This window comes from Pteropus vampyrus, unplaced genomic scaffold, assembly GCF_000151845.1.
Source record: "Pteropus vampyrus isolate Shadow unplaced genomic scaffold, Pvam_2.0 Scaffold66, whole genome shotgun sequence".
NCBI classification, from domain to species: Eukaryota; Metazoa; Chordata; class Mammalia; order Chiroptera; family Pteropodidae; genus Pteropus; species Pteropus vampyrus.
The window spans coordinates 9,014,380-9,037,796 of NW_011888847.1; the positions used below are offsets into that span (position 1 = coordinate 9,014,380).

The 23,417-nt window shown below is 36.6% G+C and overlaps 1 protein-coding gene across 2 annotated transcripts in view; it reads right to left on the reverse strand.

Moving 5' to 3' along the window:
• Positions 1-3,141: 3,141 nt before the first annotated feature.
• The window catches only part of RMDN2 (regulator of microtubule dynamics 2), a 51,912-nt gene continuing 31,636 nt past the window's right edge, over positions 3,142-23,417 (reverse strand). For both annotated transcript variants that reach the window (XM_011361400.2, XM_011361401.2), the window contains 6 exons: positions 17,255-17,330; positions 16,280-16,357; positions 12,939-13,037; positions 7,575-7,628; positions 7,408-7,488; positions 3,142-3,479 (listed from right to left, as the gene is read on the reverse strand). In XM_011361400.2, coding sequence (XP_011359702.1) covers positions 3,426-3,479; positions 7,408-7,488; positions 7,575-7,628; positions 12,939-13,037; positions 16,280-16,357; positions 17,255-17,330 — 442 coding nt within the window. In that variant the 3' untranslated portion in view covers positions 3,142-3,425. The remainder of the gene's footprint in view (positions 3,480-7,407; positions 7,489-7,574; positions 7,629-12,938; positions 13,038-16,279; positions 16,358-17,254; positions 17,331-23,417) is intronic.

Here is a 23,417-nt window from a genome sequence, read left to right on the forward strand (position 1 = left end):
TTTGTTTTTAGAAATCTATCTTTTTTAGCTGCCTTAAGCACTTTTTAGGTAAATGGAAACAAAAGAAAAGGAAACAAAGAGTTGGTTCCTAAGGTCATTAACTCTTAAATGGTTTAAGGCTGCTCCTAGGGTTCCAAAATAATTTCTTTGCTTGCCCTGTGGGCCTGCACTGAGTCAGGGTGACTGGGTCTGGTCCCTGCTCTCTCACTAACTAGGTGTGTGACCTCCAGCAAACCTAATCTTTGTTCCAGTTTCCTCCCCCATTAAATGAGGATGGCCTCGCATTCCTAACCTATCTCAGCAACTAAAAAGCTTTCATTGCAATATCAGATGTGATAACACTGAAAAATTAGAAGTTTAATATGAATATAAAGTGGGGTCTATTTTGCATTTAAAAGAAAAAATTTAAAAATGTTAGAAGCATAGTATGTGTTATCAGTGTATGTATATGTTGGAGGACTGGATTTCAAAAACAACAAAAATCATGTCATCTTTTTCTTTTCCAATCTGTTAGCAATGAGCACAGGGGTTAAGCATCCTCCAAGAGCAACACTCATACTTGCCAGGTTGTCAGGAATGGTCCTCTGTGACTGTTCTAAACAGTTTTAAGTTTCATGCTGGGGTATTCAGGAATTACTTAATTGCTAAAACAATAGACTGGAAACTAAAGCCTAGAAATGGAGTAAAAATTAAAATTTCAAAGAGAAAAAAAGAAGGAAGCAATTGGGTCACAGAGATGCCACGATGACTAACCCTACTAGGTGGACTATATCTCATTCAGTGAAGGCCGAAGCAGTGGAGGGGGGAAAAAAAAAGAAAGAATAGTACAGAACAGTTCTGTACTGTTTTTAGGGTAGGAAAAGAGTACCATAAATTTGAAGTCTAAGGGCTGGTCTTGGCATTGCCTCAGACTTACTGCCTCCTGCCTGGTCCCTGATCTGCTGGGCTTCTCCATTTCCTGTCACATCACATCTGAGGGTAGAAATTTTCTCTTAGGAACCTCAGGAATATGTGAAGTGTTTTTCCCTTTCTTGAGTGGTTTTATTTAGTTGAACACAGGTTATTTGAGTACATACTGCTAGACAGGAGATAGGAAGGTGAGTAATAGACAGCCCCTGGCTTCATCTTGCTGAAGATCTGAAGATCTGAAGGTTGGTCGGGCTAAAACGGGGCACAAAAAAGTGCCTGCTATTTTGAGGAGGAAGAAAGCACATCTAGTCATGTGGGTCAGGAAGGTTTTATGCAGAACTCAAGCCAGGAGTAGAGTGGGGAGAAAGATTTCCACAAGCAGGTGCCTGGGAGAGAAGGTGGCCCCCCAGCACGAGAAAACCCAAGCCAGAGGGCAGAAGAGCCCCAGGCGGGCTTTAAGAAACAACCAATCCAGTTTGTCAGGAATGCAGACTGCATATGTGCGTGTGTGCATGTGTGTCTGTGTGCGTGTGCCGGAGCGGATGGTGGGAACTCCTCTGGAAAGACAGCTTGGGTGAGAGCACGAGAGCATGGGGTATCTTGAAAGCCCTGTTCAAGACTTTGGCCTATGCTGCAGTAGTTGGAAGAAATGGAGAGGGATCAGTTCTAGTCTGCTCTTACTCAGGGAACCTCACTTGCATGGGTTTGTGCCCACCTGCCTCCTGCTTCCTGTCCTCTTCCCCCATAAAAGCGTCCTTAGTCCCAGGAAGAAGGCTTGGAGAGCTGCCCAGCTTGATGGCCCCCTATACACCCTATGGTGAAATCTGTGGTGGGTACGGTCAGCAGGGGGCTTCTAACCTTCATATGCGCTGGGCCCAGTGACAGCTCACTTCTGGGGCTTGCATCAAGATCCAGACCCCGACATCAACACCAAGGAGAAGGATATGAACAAGGTGCTGCTTGGTTCCCTGCTCAGGGACCATTATGACCCAGGATTCGAGGCTGAGCAGGTATCAAAGCTGGGCAGAGCTGGCCAAGCAGCAGCAGGGCCAGCAGGGCTTAGCTCAAAACGCGCTCAAAAGGCTGAGGTTCTCCCGGGGCTCAGTCACCGCATGCATTGCTAACAAGAAGTGAGGCCGAGAGGAGCTTTTCTAAACCACTGGTAATAAAAACTAAATGCCAATCAATCACGCTAGAGGAAAGATCGATTTTTCTATCCTCTATGTTCCCTACAGAAAATGATGTTTAAAAAATTAAAGCCATATGACAAAGTGAACAAAGAGTGTGTGGCAAAATGAAGGAAGAAAGCATCCTAGAAGTGTGCTACACAGTTATAAACAATGATAGATTATTTCCCTAAGTTTTATAATATCTGTGGCATTTTTCAGCTTTTTACATTTAATAATTTGTTGTGATTTATAATTTGTTGTATTTATAATTTGTTGTTATTCTAAATAAAGCTATTTTCCTACAAAATTCATAATTTTGTATGTTGAATTTTATATTCTTTTTCTTAATGATTCTCCAAATTGTAGAAGCTTAAGCCCTCACAAACTTGGATCAGTCCTCAGATAATTCCATAATATTAGCTCAATAAATATTTGATTAATTATAATTGCTAAGAACACTTAGGACTGAAGAACACAAAGGAAATAAAATGTATTTCAAACAAAGAGACAAAAATTAGCTTGGTTAGAAAATCACTATCCTCATGAGTGGAACATAGTGTTTTGCTGTAATAAATAATGTTGTTATGAACATTTGCATATAAATAGCTGTACTTTTTTTCTTTAGGATTATTTCTGTGAAATGGAATAACAAGATTAAAGAGTTAATACATTTTTAAGACTGAATATATTTTACCAAATGTTTGTGCCAAAATGACCTCCCTCCAGCAATGTAAGAGAATGTTCCATCTCATGGCATCAGTGCCAGCACTGAATGTTTCTTGAAAGAAAAAAACAAATCCTTGCTCATTTCCTGGTAAAACAGTATCTTATTGTAATTTTATTTACATGTCTGATTACTAGTTACAGTATATTTCCTCTTTTGTTTTTCTCTTTTACCAACAACTTGTTCATGTCCTTTGACCATTTTTTTTCCATTTTCATCCATATTAATGAAGTTATTTTGTTTTGTAAAATCTCCACTGAGAGCAACAATAAAACACTCATTAGAGTTCATTTTATTGGCTTGATTTAAATATTTTACTTAAAGAAATATTTAAAGAAATAGTCTGAAGACTATAGTTTATTGATAGGAAAAATATAAAGCATACGTGTTCGAAGAAAGATATTTTGTACTGGCATTATAGGAAATAGATTTTTCCAAATAACATGATTTGTTTTGTAGTGCTACTAGTGCATACAGTCTGCAGAAACGTGGTTTTACCTTCATATCTGAGCACATTACTCTTACATCAAAAAAGAAAAAAGGATAATAAAATAACACAACTTTGATTAGTTTGAATTTGAGGAGACCACATCTGCGATTTGTTGAAGAGTAAGTTCTTTTATTTACCTCTTCAAAGAAGTGCTTATTTTTGTCACCTCTTTCTGTGCATCTTTATCCTGTAAAGAAAACACAAATATACACTGAAAATTCACACATTCATCCTGATACTCTAGGTGCTATGAAATAAACTTTGTTGTAAGATCTAGACAGGCAAATACACATGTCATTATCGACTTTATCAGGAAGTTTATAGTTAAGATTAAAAATCATGTAATATGCTTTATAGGATCCCACATGTACGACTATTTCTTTAAAACAAGTGTGGAAGTTAGGAAGAGTGGCAATAAGTTCAGATGGTAGCATACGCCTATGCATTTTTGCATTTAACATTTACCTATTCAAAAGGATTTAAATAATATAATAAATTTAAAATAAACAGGTGAAGAAAACTGGACAAAGTAGCTTCTAAATAGATTAAAAAAAACTGTAAGTTTTTTGATAGTTTTAATCATAAACATTAATATACTGATTCGATTGTAGTGTCTGATCAACTAATAGTAAAACTATCCAGTCTTTTTTTGTGAGAAAATATGACGAATGAATCTAGAGTATCTATGCATTCTTTGAAACAAAATGAAGAACTCAGAGTTAATCAGCTAGTTCTGCAGTTGACATGCTACAAAGGCGAATACCTTTCAGGCTTCCGGTGTAGTCATTATTTCATTCAGCAATCATTCTCACACTGCCTTAGACAAAAGAATTTCTTTTATTTAAAAAAAGAAATGTTTCTCAGGACCTGAGATAACCTTCCTAGGGTCAAGAAAAGTCCACATGAATGATAAAATACCATAGCTTCAAGTTCTGGGAATGTAAAGCTGCTTACACGCATGACTCTGGGCTCTAGAGCCCGAAGGCCGATAGTCCCAGTGTCCCGTGCTGTGTGATGAGCTCCCTTATAGGGACAGAAGATGTTCTCACAAATGACTACAATGCCAGGAAGAGTTACAAGAAAGAAAAGAGCAAATAAGTTATACGAGTTCACGTGAGGGAGAGAAAACTCCTGGCTGGGGTGACTTCCTTGTAATTCGTGGCACTGCTAGACATTTTAGAAATAAATAAATTGGTCAGCAAAATCTGTAAAAACTTTATAGAGATAGAGGTTACTACAGTTATAACTTACTTCATCCCATTTTCTAACTGAAAAAGAAACTGAGATATTCCTGACAGTACATTTACTAATAAAAAATAAAAATAAAAAAAAACTGCTAAGAATACAAATGGACCCAGCACCGGGAAAAAAAAGTAATGTGGGAAATATTTGCTAATGCCGTTTTGCTTAGTACATAACTATTTCCAGTGTCCAGCTTTCTTAGTTATATTTATTACCAGTCCTATTTATTATTACTATTAGTATTGTTATTTTTATTTGTAAGTCTTTTAATTCTTTCGACCAATATTTACTAAGTCCTTATTATATGCCAGGCGCTATGCTTGGCACTAGGAATAGAGTGGTGAATGAAACACACCCGGTTGCTACTTTCATGGAACAATCACACAACTAGACAATTGCAACTGTGCAAAATGAAGGAAAAGTGCAAGGTACTTTCTTGTCTGCGGGTATGGCGAGGAAGTCTTTCCTGAAGAAATGACATTTCTGGTGAGGTTTGAAGGATGAGCAGGAAGAAGGCTGGTGAAGGGAGTAGAACATTCGAATGGGAGTATTTCAGGAAGAAGGAACACTACGTCCTGAGGGCGGAAGGCAGGGAGGAACAGAAGGAACAGAGGAGGGGAGGGGGGCGACAGATGAAGCTTGAGAGATTTGTAGGTGCTAGATCAGAGCCTTGAAGAGCATGCTAAAAATTTTGAACTTCATCCTAAAAGCAAGAGATTTTAGAGCAGGGAAGCGACACGTCGAGGTTTATGTAAGTGACCCACTGTTGCTCTGGCTGCTACTGAAAACCAAGAATGACTGGGCAGGAAGCAAGGAGCTGTGTGGAGACCAAGGGGAGGCCCGGTGCACTGCCCTGCTTGGAAAGGTGGCAGGAGAGAGAACGAGCAGCTGCATGGCTCAAGGCATGTTTTAGAAGAGGAATTCCAAGAATCTGGTGACTGGGTATATAGATGTCTGGGTTGGGAAGTTGAGGAGGAAGGTGTCAAGGATGATTCCGTTTTCCCAACTGAGTAGATGGGGAGGCCATTTACTAAAAGGAGAAGATGGAGGAAGGGCAGATCCAAAGGCCTGATGACAAGTTAAGTTTGAGATGTCTGTGAGACATTCAAGTAGAGATGTCAAGTAGGACATAAGATAATCAGGTCTAAAGCTAAGAAGAGAGGTCTAGAGCTAAAAATTTGAGCACCCCTAGTAGGCAGATAGCATGTGAAGCCACAGAGATAGGTTTGGGAGGTAGCGGGGAAACAAGAGGCTCAGGTACCAGAGATCAAACCCTGAGCATCATCGGTATCTCACAGTCTTCCAGTGAGAGTTCTATATTTCATGCATAAACGTTTGCTTGTCCAACCAGGTTTATACCTCACTATCATACTGTACTCTAATAAGAATGCATAGGCACTCAGTTTTAAACTGCATGTAACCCAAACTGACATCATTCAGGAGATACAAAAAAGACAGTAGGGTCCCAATCACCAACATGGAGCAAGCAATCAGCAGGACAAAAATCTATTTTTTGCTGAAAAAATTACACAAATTGTCTTCTGGAGAAGGAGTGCTGCTTCTGAGACTGTGCTGTTTGGCACTAATTACTAACCAACGGAACCAACTGAGAGATTCAAGTTAGAAGGACAACCAACCCTGTAGGATCTCGAACATATAAGTAGTCCAAGGCCTCGCACAGGTGGCTGCTGAAGAGGCCCAGTGGAGACTGATCAGTTGTGTTTATCACCACAGGCACCCCTGAACCCTGAAGTTCCTGGGCAGGCCTTGTTTCACTTCCCCTTTTCAGCCTTATTCCCATGAGTGCCCTGAACACTCCTGAAACAAATCTTTAGTTTTGCACCTCTGTGCCTTTGTTCATGACATGCAATGTGCTTCGCCCAAGCCTCCACGTTATCCACACCTTTCAAAGACCACCTCTAATGCTACATAGTCTCCTCTAGGGGAAAATGATTTCTCCCTTTTCAGTATTTCCATAACCAATTACTGGTACCTCTCTTAGCACGTCATGCCTTCTCCCCAAGCTTAGTTATCTGGGTATGGGCCTCATGTTCTCTTCCAGGATATAAGCCCCAACAGGGCAACGGGCATGTCTTACATGTTTATATTCCAGAGTTTGACAAACGTCGGGGCCTGTATCGCTCCAAAAGAGATGAGGAGGAGTGCCTATTTCTGAGGCATTTTCTTTCCGTTGTAATTCAGACGAGGATAATGGTTGGTGGCATGAGAAGAGAGCAGGAAAACATTTATCTATTTCTTTTTGTTTCCATGATACTAGTAAATGGCTCACAGGAACACTGACTGAGCTGTTAACTCTGTGAGATTCCTAAAACTTAGAGCACATCCAGAATCTCAAATTAGTAAGTAAAAGGGTAAGAATCAATGCGATCGTTTCTTTTCTATTAATGGTAGGTGTTCAAAGACCAAGAAAATGTCAATACGCATTTTCAATCTTCTTCATGGCCTTGGTTAGCCACACCCCTGTGAGCTGGGGGCTGAAGATGGAACTCCATGGACACTCCTCGTGTTCTAAGGTGGGCAGACTGTCTAGCTTGTTTGCCGCCTATCACAGTTTAATCACCAGCTCCCCAGAATTATGCTGACCTCGGTCCTTCCTAGTGGGGCTTGTCCCGTTACCCGCTGTCTAACACCTAACAAACATCAGGATGTTTTGCGTGCTAGTGCACAATTTGCATGTCCCTTAAAGGTACAGAGGCCTCCTGCTGAAGGGTTACTTACAGCAATTAAAAAAATTTCACAGTACACATTAAATCCAAGTCAAAATGTTTTAGAAGAAAACTCTGGATGTTCATACTTAAAGCTGGAACAGTTCTGATAAAATAGCGGCCCTCGTTGGCACGGCTTGGGCTTACCTCTTTGGTAACGCAAGGAAGCAACACTGCCAAATTACAGAACTTCGTGGCATTATCTACCTGTTCAAGATCTCTATAACACTGGAAATGGAAAATAAACAACATTAAAGGCAATCACATGTTTATGTAATGGATTCAAAGTGATCTTAAGCAGCAGTCTTTATTACCTTGGCCAGGAACATGTAATTGGACTTAGAAAAACCAGGGTGTAGTTCTTCAACCTGATTTTAAGAGAAAACAGAAAAGAGAATTAATAGGGTGATCCTAAAATAACAACACCAACAACCAGTGGAAAGGATGTATGTCAATAACTCAAATATTAACCACATTGCCCTAAGAATTTCGGTTGGTTGTGTCACTTCTGAGTCATTTTATCAGTTCAAGCATCCTTTGGGTAGAAAGATAGTTTTTGAGCTTATCTACTAAAATGAAATTATTATTATGGTCATAAAGCTTACAAAATAATGAGAATCTTTAAGGTTTTGGGATTCCTTTGTATAACTATCTCCTCACGTCCCCCTCATTATCCTTCCTCTCCTTTCCTTTCAAGAACAAAAACAACTGGTGATATACTCTCCCTGGAAAAGGACTATACATTTCATAATCTATTTAGAAAATAAGAGGACAGCATGACTGGTATCCCGAGGCAAGCGTCTTCTAGCATTAATGTTTGATTTTGATTTCTTATGATTTCAACACATTCCCTGAATTGAATAATATCTGAAGTCCATCACCTCAAGTACTTTTAAAGATGAATCCTTGAAACAACTAGTCTAAGTAGCAGCCCTACTTGCTGAGTTTAGTAAGTGGGAATTATGAAAGTATTTCATTCCTCTTCTACTTCTATTCCCATTCCTTTCCTTTATCTCTGGTAAATAAGACTTCTTTCAGGTGTACAGTATTGCTACTAGAGCGCTTTTCTTAGAACCTGTCAGCAGTTTTGCATCAGAGCCAGCTTCTGCTGTTGTAAAGTCCTACGTAAGTAAGCTCCCAACATGAACCCATCCTCAACCCAGAGGGATACAGAGCCCAAGAGAAGAAGGATGTTTTTAAAAAATTACAAAAGATGCTTGTTTTACAAGATACAAGCAATCCAGACATTGCCAAATTTAAAAAGTAAAAGCTTCTCTGTTCTAATTTTATCTTTCATTTCAATCTTATTCCCCAGGGGTAATGATTACTGAAAGTTTGACATCAAACTATCCCACCAGACCTTTTACCAAGCATAGGCAAAACAAATGAACAAACAAAAGATAAGTGGTTTTTGGGGGAAAAAAAATTAAAATGAGACCATTTTATACATATTGGTCCCAAACTTTTTCCCCACAACGTATCACAAACACATTTTCTAGTTATCATACACATATCTACCTCATTCCTAAGAGCTATATTTTATACTATGCATATACCATAACTAAATTAAGCATTTCCCATTAGATATTTAGACTTATTCTTATTTTTCACTATTACATAATGGTCAATGAACATATTTGCTCCCATGTGCTGTGTACATGTGTAATTATGTCTGTAGGAGAGATTCCTAGAAGGTGAATTGCTAAGTCAAAAGATATACACATTTTAAAGATGGATACTAATTGAGGAGAATTCAACACCTAGCACTCCCAAGGAGTGCTCCAATACCTTAAGCGAACATATCTCTTGCAAAGGATGTTTATTCTCTAAAGAATCCCAAAGGAAGGGTCCTCAGAGTAGGAGGACAAAAATCTCTTGGGCTGGGGAGCCAGACTGGGTGTAGCTCTTTAAGACTGAGCAGATAAACAGTGTGTGGATCTGGCCTAGAACCTGCTAGTGAGACAGCAAGGTCACCAACAGATTGAAGGAAGTTATCAAGTTCAGTCCCAGCCAGAGCCTTGAACATCCCATAGAACCATCCATGATTCTGATGGATTCCAGTTCTCCTGTCTTGTCCAATTATTTCCATTTCAACTCTGTGCATTTACTAAGTGTATTTCTTGAGCCATTCTAGTAAGAAGGACCTAGATTGAACTTTGTTTAATTGTAACTTCTTCCATGTCCAGTAGTTTCCTCAAACTGTCCAATTTCTATCTGGATAACTTTCCCCCAAATATGTAAATAAGCAGCTTCTTATTTCTTTAGTATTGGCATTTTAATTCTGTATATATACCTTAACACTATGTTTAATTAACCAGAATGATTATAAATCAGAACATCTCTTTTCTCTCTCATGGGTGAAAGAAAATGAAGCCCAAAGGAACACAGGCCTTAGCTGAATAACAAGGAAGGAATTGTATTACTCAGTAGCATGTTCTAATTAAGGGGCAGTTTCTAGCTAGGCTCTTAGAACGCTCTTTATCATAACAGCTGGCAAAAAATAGTGTACTTGTTTACTTGGTCTTGGCTGTCCTAGTTCCCTGGAGGCAAGGGCTGTGTTGTTCATTTCTGTGTTCCCTACATTTGATTCTGTTTTATATTAGGCATGTGCTTAATAAACACTGTTGAATAAATTAGCTTTGTTTTAAAACATCTCATAACCTCGAGCAGCAGCCCTCCATCATGTCAGGACACTGAAGAAAACCCTGCAGCTGTTGAACCCACTGAAGGAGATGCAGGGATCATATGATTGCAAACAGTGAGTGAGATCAGGGCAGCCTGCCTTCAACTTTGCCATACCTGTCACCTAGTATACACACCCATCCACATGTTCACAGAGCTTTATTCATAATAGCTTTGAACTGGAAATAACTAAAACATCCATCAACAGGTAAATGTATAAGCATATTGTGACATGTCCATATAATAGAATATGGACCAGCAATAGAAAAGAACTACTGATACACTCAATCAAATGAATGAGTCTCAAAACATTATGCTGAGCAAAAGAAGCAAGAAATACACAAAAGTACGAGTGTTATGATTCCACTTATCTAAAATTTTACAACAGGCAAAGCTAATCTATTGTGACAGAAAGCAGATCAGTGGATGCTGTCAAAGGTTCCTTTGACAGTCAACAGGCAAAGATAACTCTCTAGGGTGACAGAAATGTTCTATATTTTGAAATGGTGGTGGTTACATGAGTATATAAATTTTTCAAACTTCCCTGAACTGCACACTTAAAATGGGGCCATTTTATTGTATATAAATTCTAACTTAATACATTCAGAAACTTTGAATTAATTAGTCTGACTCGTGGCCTGGGCTAGCATTTTTAAAAACTCTCCAGATGATTCTAATGTATAACCAAGATTGATAACCACTGCTTAGTAATCATGCCAGAATTCTGGATGAGGTGGGAGGCATGCTATTGTTAGAAAGCAACAAGAGTGGATTCACAGATGACTCCTGGTCTAATACCACCTCCCTAGATGTTCTGAGGTTTTGGAGAACAAGAGCTCTCCTGTTATAAGAGAGAATAATAGCGGCTAACATCAACGTTTAGTGAGGGCACTTAATGTGCTAGACCCTGGGCCAAGAAAATGACATGTTTTATTTTATGCAATCTTCATAAAAACTATACAAAGTAGGTATTGTTATGCCTACTTTATAGAGGAAAAATTTAAAATGAGAAAAAGAAACATGCCTAGGTCATACATACAGGAAAAAGACCAAACTTGATGGCTCTGGGGACACATTCTTGGCCTTTGTGAATGCTCTTTGGAGCGACATAGTAGGCGGCGAGAGTCCTTTGTCTGGGTTCCAAGAACATGACCTCCTGTTGGGGCCAGGTGGGTGCAGACACTCCTACGGTGTGGGATCCAAGGTCTGTGCTGTTTCCTTTCCCTCCCCTCCACCTCCCAGATTTCCTAGTTCTTCCATAGCCTTAGCCCTCTTAGCACTCCAGGCTCCTCAGTATCCTCAGTTGTTACAGTGGATATGGGAAGAAGCATTTCCAATACCTTCTCACTCTCTAGACAAACACCGTGGAACACATTTTCAGTAAGAATCTGAGGTCTCCAAGACGGTTTGCCAAGGTGTTTACATTTTAATGAAATTAAAAATTCTGTGGGCTTTTATTGAGCACTCTTTAAGCAATTCACTTGTATTAACTTTTTTAATCTTTACGACGACACTACGAATCAGGTACTCTTATCTCCATGTTATTGATTAAACTGAGAGAGAGGTTAAGTAACTTGCCCAATGATAATTAGCTGCTAAGTAGCAGAACTGGGATTTAGCCAGGTGGTCTGGATGCAGAGTTTGCAACCTTTGCCTCTGCATTCTTTTGCCTCTTACCACTTTTGATTTTACTTGTGTAATATTTTAGGTATATTAGCACCTTAAGAACTTCTGTGCAGTGTCCTGAAGACCTGCCCACCCCGCCCCCCCAATTAAAACTTTGATACTATGAAGAAATGAATTTCAAGTTTAAATGTATTTTTTGCTAATTAACTTAGCACCTTTTATAAATCATTTAGCTTAAATATACCATGATCTACATTCTTGTAAAATTTGAAATGGGAGAACTAATTCTCAGTGGTAGAAAAAAAGTTAAGAAATAGGGATGATACAGTCTTAGACTTCATTCATATCTTCGATTTGCCTTTGTGTGACACTGGAAAAAAATTAAGTTCCTAAAGTCTTGGTTCCCTCTTTATAAAACAAAAAAAATAGTAAATAAAAAATAAATATATGGCTCTTGTACTTTTATTCTCTTCACTCTTTTCCACTGGGCTTGTGCTTGATCTCAGAACACTTATTTTTTCATAAAGCATTCTAGTCATTGTTTACAGATGGAAAGTGGGATAAAACCTATTTGCCATCTTCGACTATATGAACTCTAAATTCCCTCTCAGTTCTACAGAACTGATCCCTAAATTACAACAACAAAAAAATCAGTGTGTACAGTATGTTGGACAATACAGTTCAGAGCCTAATTTTGTCTATATTGTTAGAAATTTGAAATTGTAGGTGGCAAGGGTAGGGGGAGATATCTTAGTATTTCTAAGATTCTATAATTGGTTCCAGAGAAAGGTGAAGGGAGTAGCCCAATAGGAAGTTGTTTATGTGGAGTATTTTACATATTTACATGTGTACACACACACATATTACTGTTGAGAGTTTTACCAGCTTATACATTTTATCAATTATACATTTACCAATTACACATTTTAAGACACAATGAAAATGTGGTTTGGTCTGGTGCTCCAAGAATGTGTCATAGAACTGTCTGCAACTTATGGAATGGCTTTTAAAATAATTCTCCTTTTTTGGTATCTTTTAGTTATTTAAGATGAAACTGTTTTTATGTTAGGCTAATTAGGAGCATTTGAGACCAAGTCTAATAATCAGGGCATGACCTGGAGAGTTGCTCTTGGATTTGGTAGTACCAGGTGCCATGTCTGGAACCCAGGGCATACCTAGCTGCTCTAAGAAGTAGTTTAGATTTAAACATAACTTTCATTATGAGAGACTTAAAACAGAACGTGCCAAAACCAAGATTCGAACTATTAGAGATCTACACATGGAGAAGAGAAAGATTTCCTTGACGAGTAGTAGTACTGATGTGGTGAGCAGCCCGTTTGACACTAAAATAATGGATAGGCAAAATATACCTTAAGGAAATGTTTCAAAGCTTCTTGTATAGTTGAGGATGGTATTTTTCCAAATAGAGTAGCAGACATTTTTTTCTCAATCCAGCTCAGTTTCGAGACCTGCAAATATAGAGCAACATCACTCTAGAAAGTTGTTCACCTTTTGAATAAATAATCTCTCCCCAAATAGATATGTGTATGTATATATGTTTACCCATATAATATATAAAAATATAAATACATAGCCATTAATAATATAAATGAGAGATATCACCTTTATGGTATTTTATCTTCCTTTTCCATAATTCTAACAAATTCCATAATCTATGAAAATACTAATTGATAAATACTCATGATAAGATTTGTGTTCAGTCAGACAAAAAGAGGTGTGGGTGAGAAATAATGCTGATCTTGCTTGTTCATTTGATTCATGACTCTGCGATGACTGCAAGTATTTCTTTGCACGAGAGTGTAGTAGCTATAAGACCCTGACTTTGCTCTCGTCCTGCCTACTCCATGCTGCCAGCCTTACCCAGAGCCCAGCATTTCAGGAATGTAAATAGAATGAGTATCCTCAATGCAGAGGGAATGTAGAATGAGGGCCCAATATACATATTTCCAATCCAGGAGAACTTTTTTAAACTAATAACTGCCAAAATTAAATTTTATATTACCATTTTTTGTTTTTTTTTTTCATTTTTCCCAAATATGAATATTAGGTGTTTATCATAAAAGAGTAAAAGGATTCAGAAATGAATACTTAAAAGGGTACTGATGACTTCTTCAACCCCATCAAGTGCCTTCCTTCCCAATCTCATCTTCTAGGTTTCCAGGTAGCTTATTAGAAAAATGATACCGTGTTGTTTATTTCCTTCTATGACTTATTATTATTTATTTTTTTACTGAACATTATAGTTTTAAGATTTCACCCAGGCTGATAAGTGTAACTGAAGTTCAATCATTTAAATGGCTATGAAATATTCTATCGCTTAAATATGCATCAATGATTTTTCATTCAAACTTGTGTCAATGGACTTTTGAGTCTTTTTCCATTTTTTCGCTCTTAGGAGCAAGGCTGCTTCAGGCATTCTTGTATATGTCCTTTGAGGCAAATTTGCAAAGAGTTTTCTAGGGTAGGCACCAGTGTGGATCTTATGGTAGGCAAGTAGTCAAATTTAAAAGATAATAACCAATTGTTTCTAAGGTAGTTATGTCAATTTATGCTCCCATGACAATGTAAGAATTCCTGTTGCTCCATATCCTTGCAAAATCTCATATTGATATTTTTAAATTTTGTCTAACGAGTAGAAAGACAATGCATCTACTTGTAGTTTTAATGATCGTTTGTATTATTTCTAACTTCAAGATTTATCTTTTTAAAGTTCTCATTTCATTTCATTATGATCAGAAAACCTATACGATATTGATTCTCTGAAATTTATTAAGACTTGCTTCATGATCAATATATGGTCAATGTTGTAAACATTCTATATATGGTTGAAAAATGTGTATCTTCTATTGGTTAGGTATATATTTTTACATATGTTTATTAGATCAAAGTTAGTAAATGTGAGGCTCCAATTTTTAAGAACTAATATTCTGTCTTCTCATTCTATTGATTACCAAAAGAGGTACATAAAAACTTACCACTATGTGGTGTTCTTACTTACCTTCCATGTCTTTTTATTTCTCCTTCATATTTTCCATTCTATGTTCTCTGTGCTGCATTCCAAATAACTTTTTCATATTTGTCTTAAAAGTTTACTAATTTTCTCTTTAGTGGTACTTATATACTACTAAATTATATCATTGAGTTTTCTTTTTAATGTCAAATAATATATACTTTTTATATCAAAACTTTTTCATCTTTTTCTTTATTTTTTCTTTAATTTTATTTATTTATTTTTTAAATTTTTTTTTAGGTGAGGCAAACCTTGGTTGACCTCACAGATTTCAAGGACCCTGTCAGCTCACAATCTTTTAATTTTTATTTTTTATGCCTATAGCACTTGGTCTTCCTAGGTGGTTTCCCATCCAAGTGCTAACCAGGCCCGACCCTGCTTAGCTTCCAAGATCAGATGGGATTGGGACATCTTTTTCAAATCTACCTGGTCTTTTTGTAGTTCCATGCTCCTCAACCATTTTTGCCCATTGTGTGTACAAAACATATTATCTAGACAGCTGTTTAATATTCTGTATTCCATGTTCCTAAAATCTGAAGTCCTTTTAAACCTATTTCCGTTTTTTTTTTTTTTTTTCTGTTGATTTGTCATTCCTGATGGCTTATCTCTTATATATTCTATTCTTTTTGACAGTGAGCTCATCATAGTTGGGCTACTCAGAGAGAGTTTTATAAGGCCTGTGTGAAGGTACATTCCCCCAGGGAGAATTAGTATTAGCTTCTGCCATTTGTCTATGGCATGAAGATCAGGTTCCATTTTCAATTAAAATCTCCTTCCTAGGTTTTCGAAGCCTGAGCAAATAATGTACATTCAAGTTCCAGACTCACATGAGATTGGGTCAATGGTTTTTAAACCTTACAGGAGTCTTCTCCCTTCATGAAAACTCAGAGTCTTAATATTTAAAAGCGGCATAATCAAAACTGTGTACAGAGCTATTATAAAGATTATTTGCGATAAGAAATGTAAAGCATAAAATGCACACCTGATATATAGCAGGTGTTCAATAAAAGTAAGCTTCCCTCTTCACCCCTAGATCTTCTTCAAGCCTCAATTAAAAAGCTTCCTCTTTGGCTTACCCTCATTTTCTCATTCAAAAAGAGCATTCATCCTCATGGTAATTTTTCATGCATCTCTTAAGATATATTTTTAACTTCTGTTAATTTTCTGTGAACTAATGTCATTTAAGACACTGAGTCTTGGACTTACCAGCTGCCTTTATTTATTTCTATATGTCTCATGTCCCCTTTCGAAATTAAGTTTCTTAAAGACAAGGAGATTGTTTCATTTATCTTATAGCTAGTGATCACATAATTTATGCTTAATATACTCTGATGAATGAAAAAAGTCCTCCCACGAAACAGAGTAGTGTACTAATACAGGGCACATGTGTGTAGGTGGTTGATGACCCCTTGAGACGGCACAAAAGAAGATAGTGTGGCTGCTTCAAGGGAAATAGAAAGGCAGTAAAGGAAAAAAAATACATACATATATAAAATAATATTCTATGTATAACATTAATTATAAGATATATAAATTATAAATTCATAAAGTATGTATTGATTTTATTTCCCTAGCACAGATACTAGGTAAAACAATAAAACAATGAATAAGTCACTGAAAATGTATCATACAATCATAGTATATTCAAATAAGATTTATAGATAAAAGCACTCAACTTACAGTATAACAGTATCTTCCCTTGAGGTAATACAAATAGGGTTCTTCAGGTAAAAATTGGATTGCTTTATCTAGATGTTCCTGAAAGAAAATCCCAAAGAAATATCAACTCCCAAGGTTTTAAGTAGTGTTGAATGAATTATGCCTAGTAAATTCAAAGGAGCTTTACAATGTTTCATCCCCTTCCTCAATCCCTATCATTAATACAATTAAGCTTTAGCAATGGTTCAATTATCAAAAATGATTGCTCAGAACTAGGAGCAGAACTGTGACTACAGTTAAATAATGCAACAGATAATTTAAAGCCAAATGTTGCTATAAAAATAGAAAACATCCAGTCACATTATTGTCTGCCTATGACTTGCCCAGCTAACATTTGATTCAGAGGCAAGCTTACAAATATCAAATCACTAGGGTACAATAAAGGAAATAGCAGAACCAGGTGGTAGAGGAATCTACTCCCTTGACACTGTCAAACGGTTACAGGGAGCTGGGAAACAAAGAACTCTTTGCCCATCATCATAATTATTGACCTTGAGGGGCTATTTATTGAGCTATTATAACTAGAGGCACATTATAAATTATGAGTATTTGCATTACTTATTTTATTCATATATCATGGTAAATTTAAGCCCTAGGTTGGATTCTATTCCTCCCACCAAATCAATATGCAGAAAATGTTAACTAATTAGTCCCAGGTGTGTTTCTAATGTTAGTGAGCTCATGACCAATAGGCTAATTCTCTATCTTTGAAAAAAAAAATACTCATCTACTATGTGACTTCTTTCAGGATCTAGAAAAATGATAATCATTAACCACCCAAATAATTTGATTCCTTTTGGCAAAGTACTATTTGAAGACTGTCAATTCATTTAGATAAAAAGATATATGCCTAGAGATTAATTTGTTGAATAATTTTAATATCCCTGTTAATAGAACATATAGCCACATTAAAACATTTTTAATATCAAGAAATACCTTGAAGCGATATCCATAGTTGATTTTGTTTTGTAAGCCCTCAAACTCAGCTACATAGCCACACAAAACTGCGTACCTGAAAAGGATAAACAGTGAATATAATGTGAACTTTTAATCAAATATCGTCAAATATGATATTAAAAAAATCTCTGAAGCATTCATTAATATTTAATGAAAATATTGAGTAAATGTGAGGGCCCTAAAGATACTAAACACTTGACATTAACATGAGGCCAGTTTCCTCATCTATAATTGGAATACTAACACTATCTATCATATGTGTATGCTGTGAGGGTAAATCTCTAAAATCTGTAGTTGCTTAGACTAGTGTCTACCATATAGTGAGTTTCAAAAAATGTTAGCTGTCATTACCATCGTCAACATCAAAGTCACAAAGAGGCTCTCAGAAAAAGTATAATTACATAAGTATTAAATTGAAAAATGTATCATTAAATCCTTGTTCCTCCTAAATAAAAATTTCATGGCCTCCTTAAATGTCATTTGAAAATAAAAATAAATATCATGACTAAAACCAAATAAAGTCAAAGGTAATTTTAAAATATGCTTTTTCAAAGAATTCTCATGTCCTTCAATCCTTCCTTAGAAACACCGCATTACCAGAATAGAACATCTCATGAATTATTATGACTTCTTCTCCATTGAGAACGTAAAGTTTACATAAATAATTATTAGACTATAAATTGGGCGTGATATTTGTTCAGCAATTTTCTTACTTTAAAAATTGAGGACATATTACTTTTCACATTCAGAGTGTTTCTGTTTGTGCAAAAGTCTTTAGACTATTTCAGAGTGTTTCTCTTAGGCAAAATAGTCATTTACCTAAGTATTTCAAGAGTAAGTGTTAATTTTTATTTGCATGGTCATCGCTGAAATGAAAAAGGTAACTTTGGGTGTATTTATCTCTATTGTTTCTGTGGATAAGCATAACTTTCAAGTACAAATATGAAGTGAATAATTTTCTTATTTTGGAACAATAAGACCATTCCTGGACACAAAAGACCACACCACTTATGCACAACCAATAAATGGCCACTTTTCAGTTATGAATTTTATTACTTCTTAAAATTTCAGTTTCTACATAATCAATGGAATCTACAACAATAGAAGCCAGAGTGATGACTAAATCAATCTACTAAAAGTAATCTGATTATGGAACTAGATGAGGAGATACTACTACTCAGAAATTATAAAATCAGATTGCATTTCACATACATCTCTACACCTGTCAGAGACTGAGCATTTGAGAAAAGATTATTGGAAAAAAAGACTCTTGAGCTCTCTTGAGAAAACTGGTATTATCATCTCCAGCCTAGCCTCACGTTGTTCTTTTGAAATGTCCCCTTTCTGTCGTTCTGTTCTATTGTTCCTCCCAAAGAGTTCCAGATTGGGGAGCAAAATCCACACAGCTATATCCCCAAACTCTCCCTTTTTGTTATGGGCAGTATAACTTATTCAGACTTAAAACGTTAGTCCACTTACAAAAAAATAAACTTTAATTTTAAAATACCTTGAGATTTATAGGAAAGTTGCAAAGATAGTTCAGAGTTCCCTATACCCACATCCAGTTTATGGTTTACCTCTTACATTACTAGTGTACATTTATCACAACTGTACTAAGAGTGCCATATAATAGACATATACTTTTCACAATGAATCAATATTAATACACTATTATTAACTATACTCCACACTTTATTCAAAGGTCCATTGTTTGTCCCTAATGCCCTAAAATTTTGATACTTTCTCTCCATTTCTTCTTCCACATTTATCCCTATTAACTCAATACCTTGTTTGGTATCTCTTTCAATATGTGAAAATCTTTTGAATTACTACTGTCACCTGTCATACATCCAATTCCTCCTAATTTTGTGTTATTTATAACTTTATAAGCATACCTTTTATATCTTCGCCCAGTGACAAAATTTCTGAACACACTAGTGTCTATGATAGAGGACTGGAACTCTAGAATCACCTGCAGATTGACAACGATATTGTCGAAAGTTATTCTATTGAATAACTGAGGCTCAAACCCTTCTGTCAGCACGGGTAGCCCAGAAGCTTGACCATGTCTTGTCTGTCTTGTCTACAAAAATGTTAGGAGTGAACTTGCCCTAATGCCTTGCTTAAATCCAAATGTACTAGCTCAGTTTCCATACTCCATTTACCAGTAAAGAAATAATAATAAAAACAGATCATGTCACATTTTTAGAAAAATCTATTTTGGGTCTACTTGAACTTCTTCACCTAGAGGTTCACAGAACAACCCAACTATCAAAGCTGGAATCAATCTTCTATTTTCTGAATATCAGAACTATTTATGCATATCTCTAGGCTTTTATAGTGCTCTCTCAGCATTTTCTCCAAGCTATTCTGAGTAAAGAAAAAAAGAAAAACATGATTTATGAATACCATTATATGAAATATGTACGTTTTCCCTTATAAATGATCTATTGCTAGACTCATATGCTTTTTGTAATCTTTTTTGACGTTTGCTTCTTTAAAGTCTAAAATATTATTTATCTTCTCACATATCAAACAATCAAAGTTCACGTGACCATTTTTTTCCCAAAGGATCATCGCTTCTTTTCTGGCAATCAATTCCACCTATGTCTGTGTGTGTTGCTGTTTTTTATACAGTTCCTCTTTAAAAATGTAATTTAAAATTTTATTTCCTAAACACTCAGGTTAATAGGAACTCTGAGAAAAGTTAATACACAATGTGGTATATTACCTCCATCTAGAGGTCATTCTAACTATGCCTTTTGACAAAAATTCTGTATTTTCTTTGCTTTCATATTGAATCTATCTTTAATAATGGACAAAAATTCCTGTTTCAACAACTACTAAAACAACTCCATTAGTTTCCCTGCAGCACTTTTGATTCGGCACGAATGCTAGTTATACTGTGAGAAAACTGAAGAATAATGTAACACGAAATATTGAGTATATTGAGTATATAAGATTGTAAGATCTGCTTTTATTTATTTTTTATTTATTATGTGAACCTTGGTTACTAATCAACACATTATACCAGACACACACACGTGCACACACGCACTGCCTTGCTTACTGTTATTTATAAAATGAAAACAAGTTGTTCTGTGAATCACATGCTATAAGGCATGTGGATGTAATTTCTGAACAGTAGAGCACAATAAATATTTAAGACATTATTTATAATTAAGGTCAGGCCTATTTGGCTAATAATTTGCAAATCCATTGGTGATTTTACTCTCTTGATTCCAGAAGTATCTTAGGCTGGTACAACAAAAACAGCAGAATTTTATAGAAAGCTTATGTAGCCTTAAAGTTACAAAGCAATTTCATTTTGGGAAAGATGAAGATAAAAAGCAAATCTTTAAAATAATATTTGTTTTTAATTATTCGCCCAATGGTAATCTTTTATGATAATTATTCTTGAAGATTGCATCTTTTATTTCAAACAGAAGGCTTATAAACAATCACATAACTCTGTAAACCAGCGGTCCCCAACCTTTTTGGCACCAAGGACTCAGGGACGGGTGCTCCTAAGATAATCTATCTAATGCCTCATGATCTGAGGTGGAGCTGAGGTGGTGATGCTAGTGCTGGGGAGTGGCTGCAAATACAGATAATGCTTTGCTCGCTTGCCTGCCGCTCACCTTCTGCTGTGCAGCCCAGTTCCTAATAGGCCATGGACTGGTACTAGTCTGTGGCCTGGGGTTTGGGGACCCCTGGTAAACCAGGGGTCTGAGAACTTTTGCTGCAGGGCCAGCTAGCAAACATTTTAGGCTCTGGGGTCAGAGAATCTCTGTTGCGATTACTCGACTTCATCGCTATGCACAAATGCAGGGGCAAGGCTCTGCTCCAATAAAACTTTACTTACAAAAGCAAGCAGTTGGATTTGTTCTGTAGGCCATAGTTTATCATTTATGGTGAATGAATGAGAAAATGTCTTAATATACTGACAAAGATTCCAGCAGAATAAGACCTTTTCACTATATTTTATTACAATTAACTATGGAATCAGTTGGCCTAAATTTTACCCCTTACTTCTCAAGTTTTAAGTTCTGTTTTTTCATATATTCTAAGAATTAAGATAAAATTGACATTTGAACTTGGTAATTTTTATCAACTCATTAGATTTTAATATATATATTTTTTAAATTAAAGCTGATACCAAATAAGAAATCATGTGAAACACAATTGGATCATTACAGTGTATGTGTTGGGAAGATTTAACCTTGGAGTTAAATTCCACGATTATATAAGTGGCAATTATTCACAACAAAAAGTGAAAAAAGATGAACATAGGAGAAATTGCCAGATTAGTGGCGAAGAGACTAGGCAACCCACTAAGGAAGTGGTAAGCATAATCTGTCTTCACAGGATGGATTTCACAGGATGAAGCCCTCAGATTGAACATTTTCCTCTACAAAAATTTTGAAGCTCATCTTGATAAATGTCATCGATTTGAGAAGTAACATCAAATGTACATTTTAAAGGTGATTCTGCATGGGTGCAGAGGCAGTATGGAGAAGAAAGAGGACAGCAGAGGAAGAGGAAGAACGGTTTAGAGTTAAGAGTAGGACCTGGGTATTGCTTCTGCATCCAAATCTGGCTAACCAGCTCCCACACACCCCAGTATCAAAGGAGATGAAGAGAGTGTGGCTTGATTCATATAAATTCACTAAGTTACTACTACAAGTGGAAAAACAGAAATACCTCAATGCGTATATATGTTAATTTATTAATATCAGCATTATGCAAATTAGATGAAGAAGGTAAAGTTGTCCATAGAAATAATAGCCAAGATCCTTATGTACTGGGGAAATTATCTTTAAGATATGTACCAGAATGTTAACTGCAAAATTACCTTTCCCCTAGTTTTGGCAGAGGCACCAAGGGCACAGAACAATGTTTTATCTATTAGGCACTCCAATTCTTAAACAAGAAACTCTACGATCCATGCATGATGTGGTAAGAAAACGATTCACAGATTCTGCTGGGGTTAGCTCTTTACCCATCTCCAGGCTACAAAGGAACAGGCGAAGAATGCACTGTGGGAGAAAGAGACCTGGAGGGAGGATTTCTATGTACAGAATTAGGGTACTATGGGTTCCATCTCCCACTTTCTTATGAGAGAGGAGTAGGCTTGCATCTCATCTTAAGCCAAGTAAGTGCTGATTCAAAAGACCTCTTCTTAATTTGGCATGTGTCCTTGGGAGTTTCTGGGACAAAAAAAAATGTTACCTGACTTCTGCCCAGGAAAGTTTTAAGATGAGAGTTTGTGGGTGGAGCTCCTCCTGCTGGTAGTAGAGTGAAATAAAGGGTCCGCTTTGGGAAAATGGTTTGCACCTCAGAGTTGGTGGGGCAAAAATGAATTTCCGGTGGGACAAATGTGGACTTACAGATATATTTGCAAGCAATGCCTCAGATAAGGGCCTAATATCTAAAATACACAAAGAACTCATACAACTCAATAACAACAACAACAAAACAAATGATCCAATCAAAAAATGGGCAGAGGACCTGAACAGACATTTCTCCCTAGAAGGCATACAAATGGCCAATATATGAAAAGATGCTCAACATTGCTAGCTCTTAGGGAAATGCAAATCAAAACCCAATGAGATACCATTTCACACCTGTTAGAATAGCTATAATTAATAGGACAAGTAATGACAAATGCTGGAGAGGATGTGGAGAAAAAGGAACCTTCATACACTGCTGGTGGGACAGCAAATTGGTATAGCCATTATGGAAAGTGGTATGGAGGTTCCTCAAAAAACTAGGAATTGACCTACCATATGATCCAGCAATCCCTCTACTGGGTATTTACTCCAAAGACTTGAAAACTCATATTCGAAAAGATATTTGCACACCGATGTTCATAGCAGCATTATTCCCAGTGGCCAGGACATGGAAGCAACTGAAGCATCCTATGATAGATGACTGGCTAAAGAAGGTGTGGTACACATATACAATGGAATATTACTCGACCATAAAAAGAGATGAGATACTGCCATTTGCGACAACATGGATGGACCTCGAGATAATCATGCTAAGTGAAATAAGCCAGACAGAAAAAATTGAAAATCACATGATATCACTTATATGTGGGATATAAACCTAAAAGCAACAAATGAACAAGACAAACAAA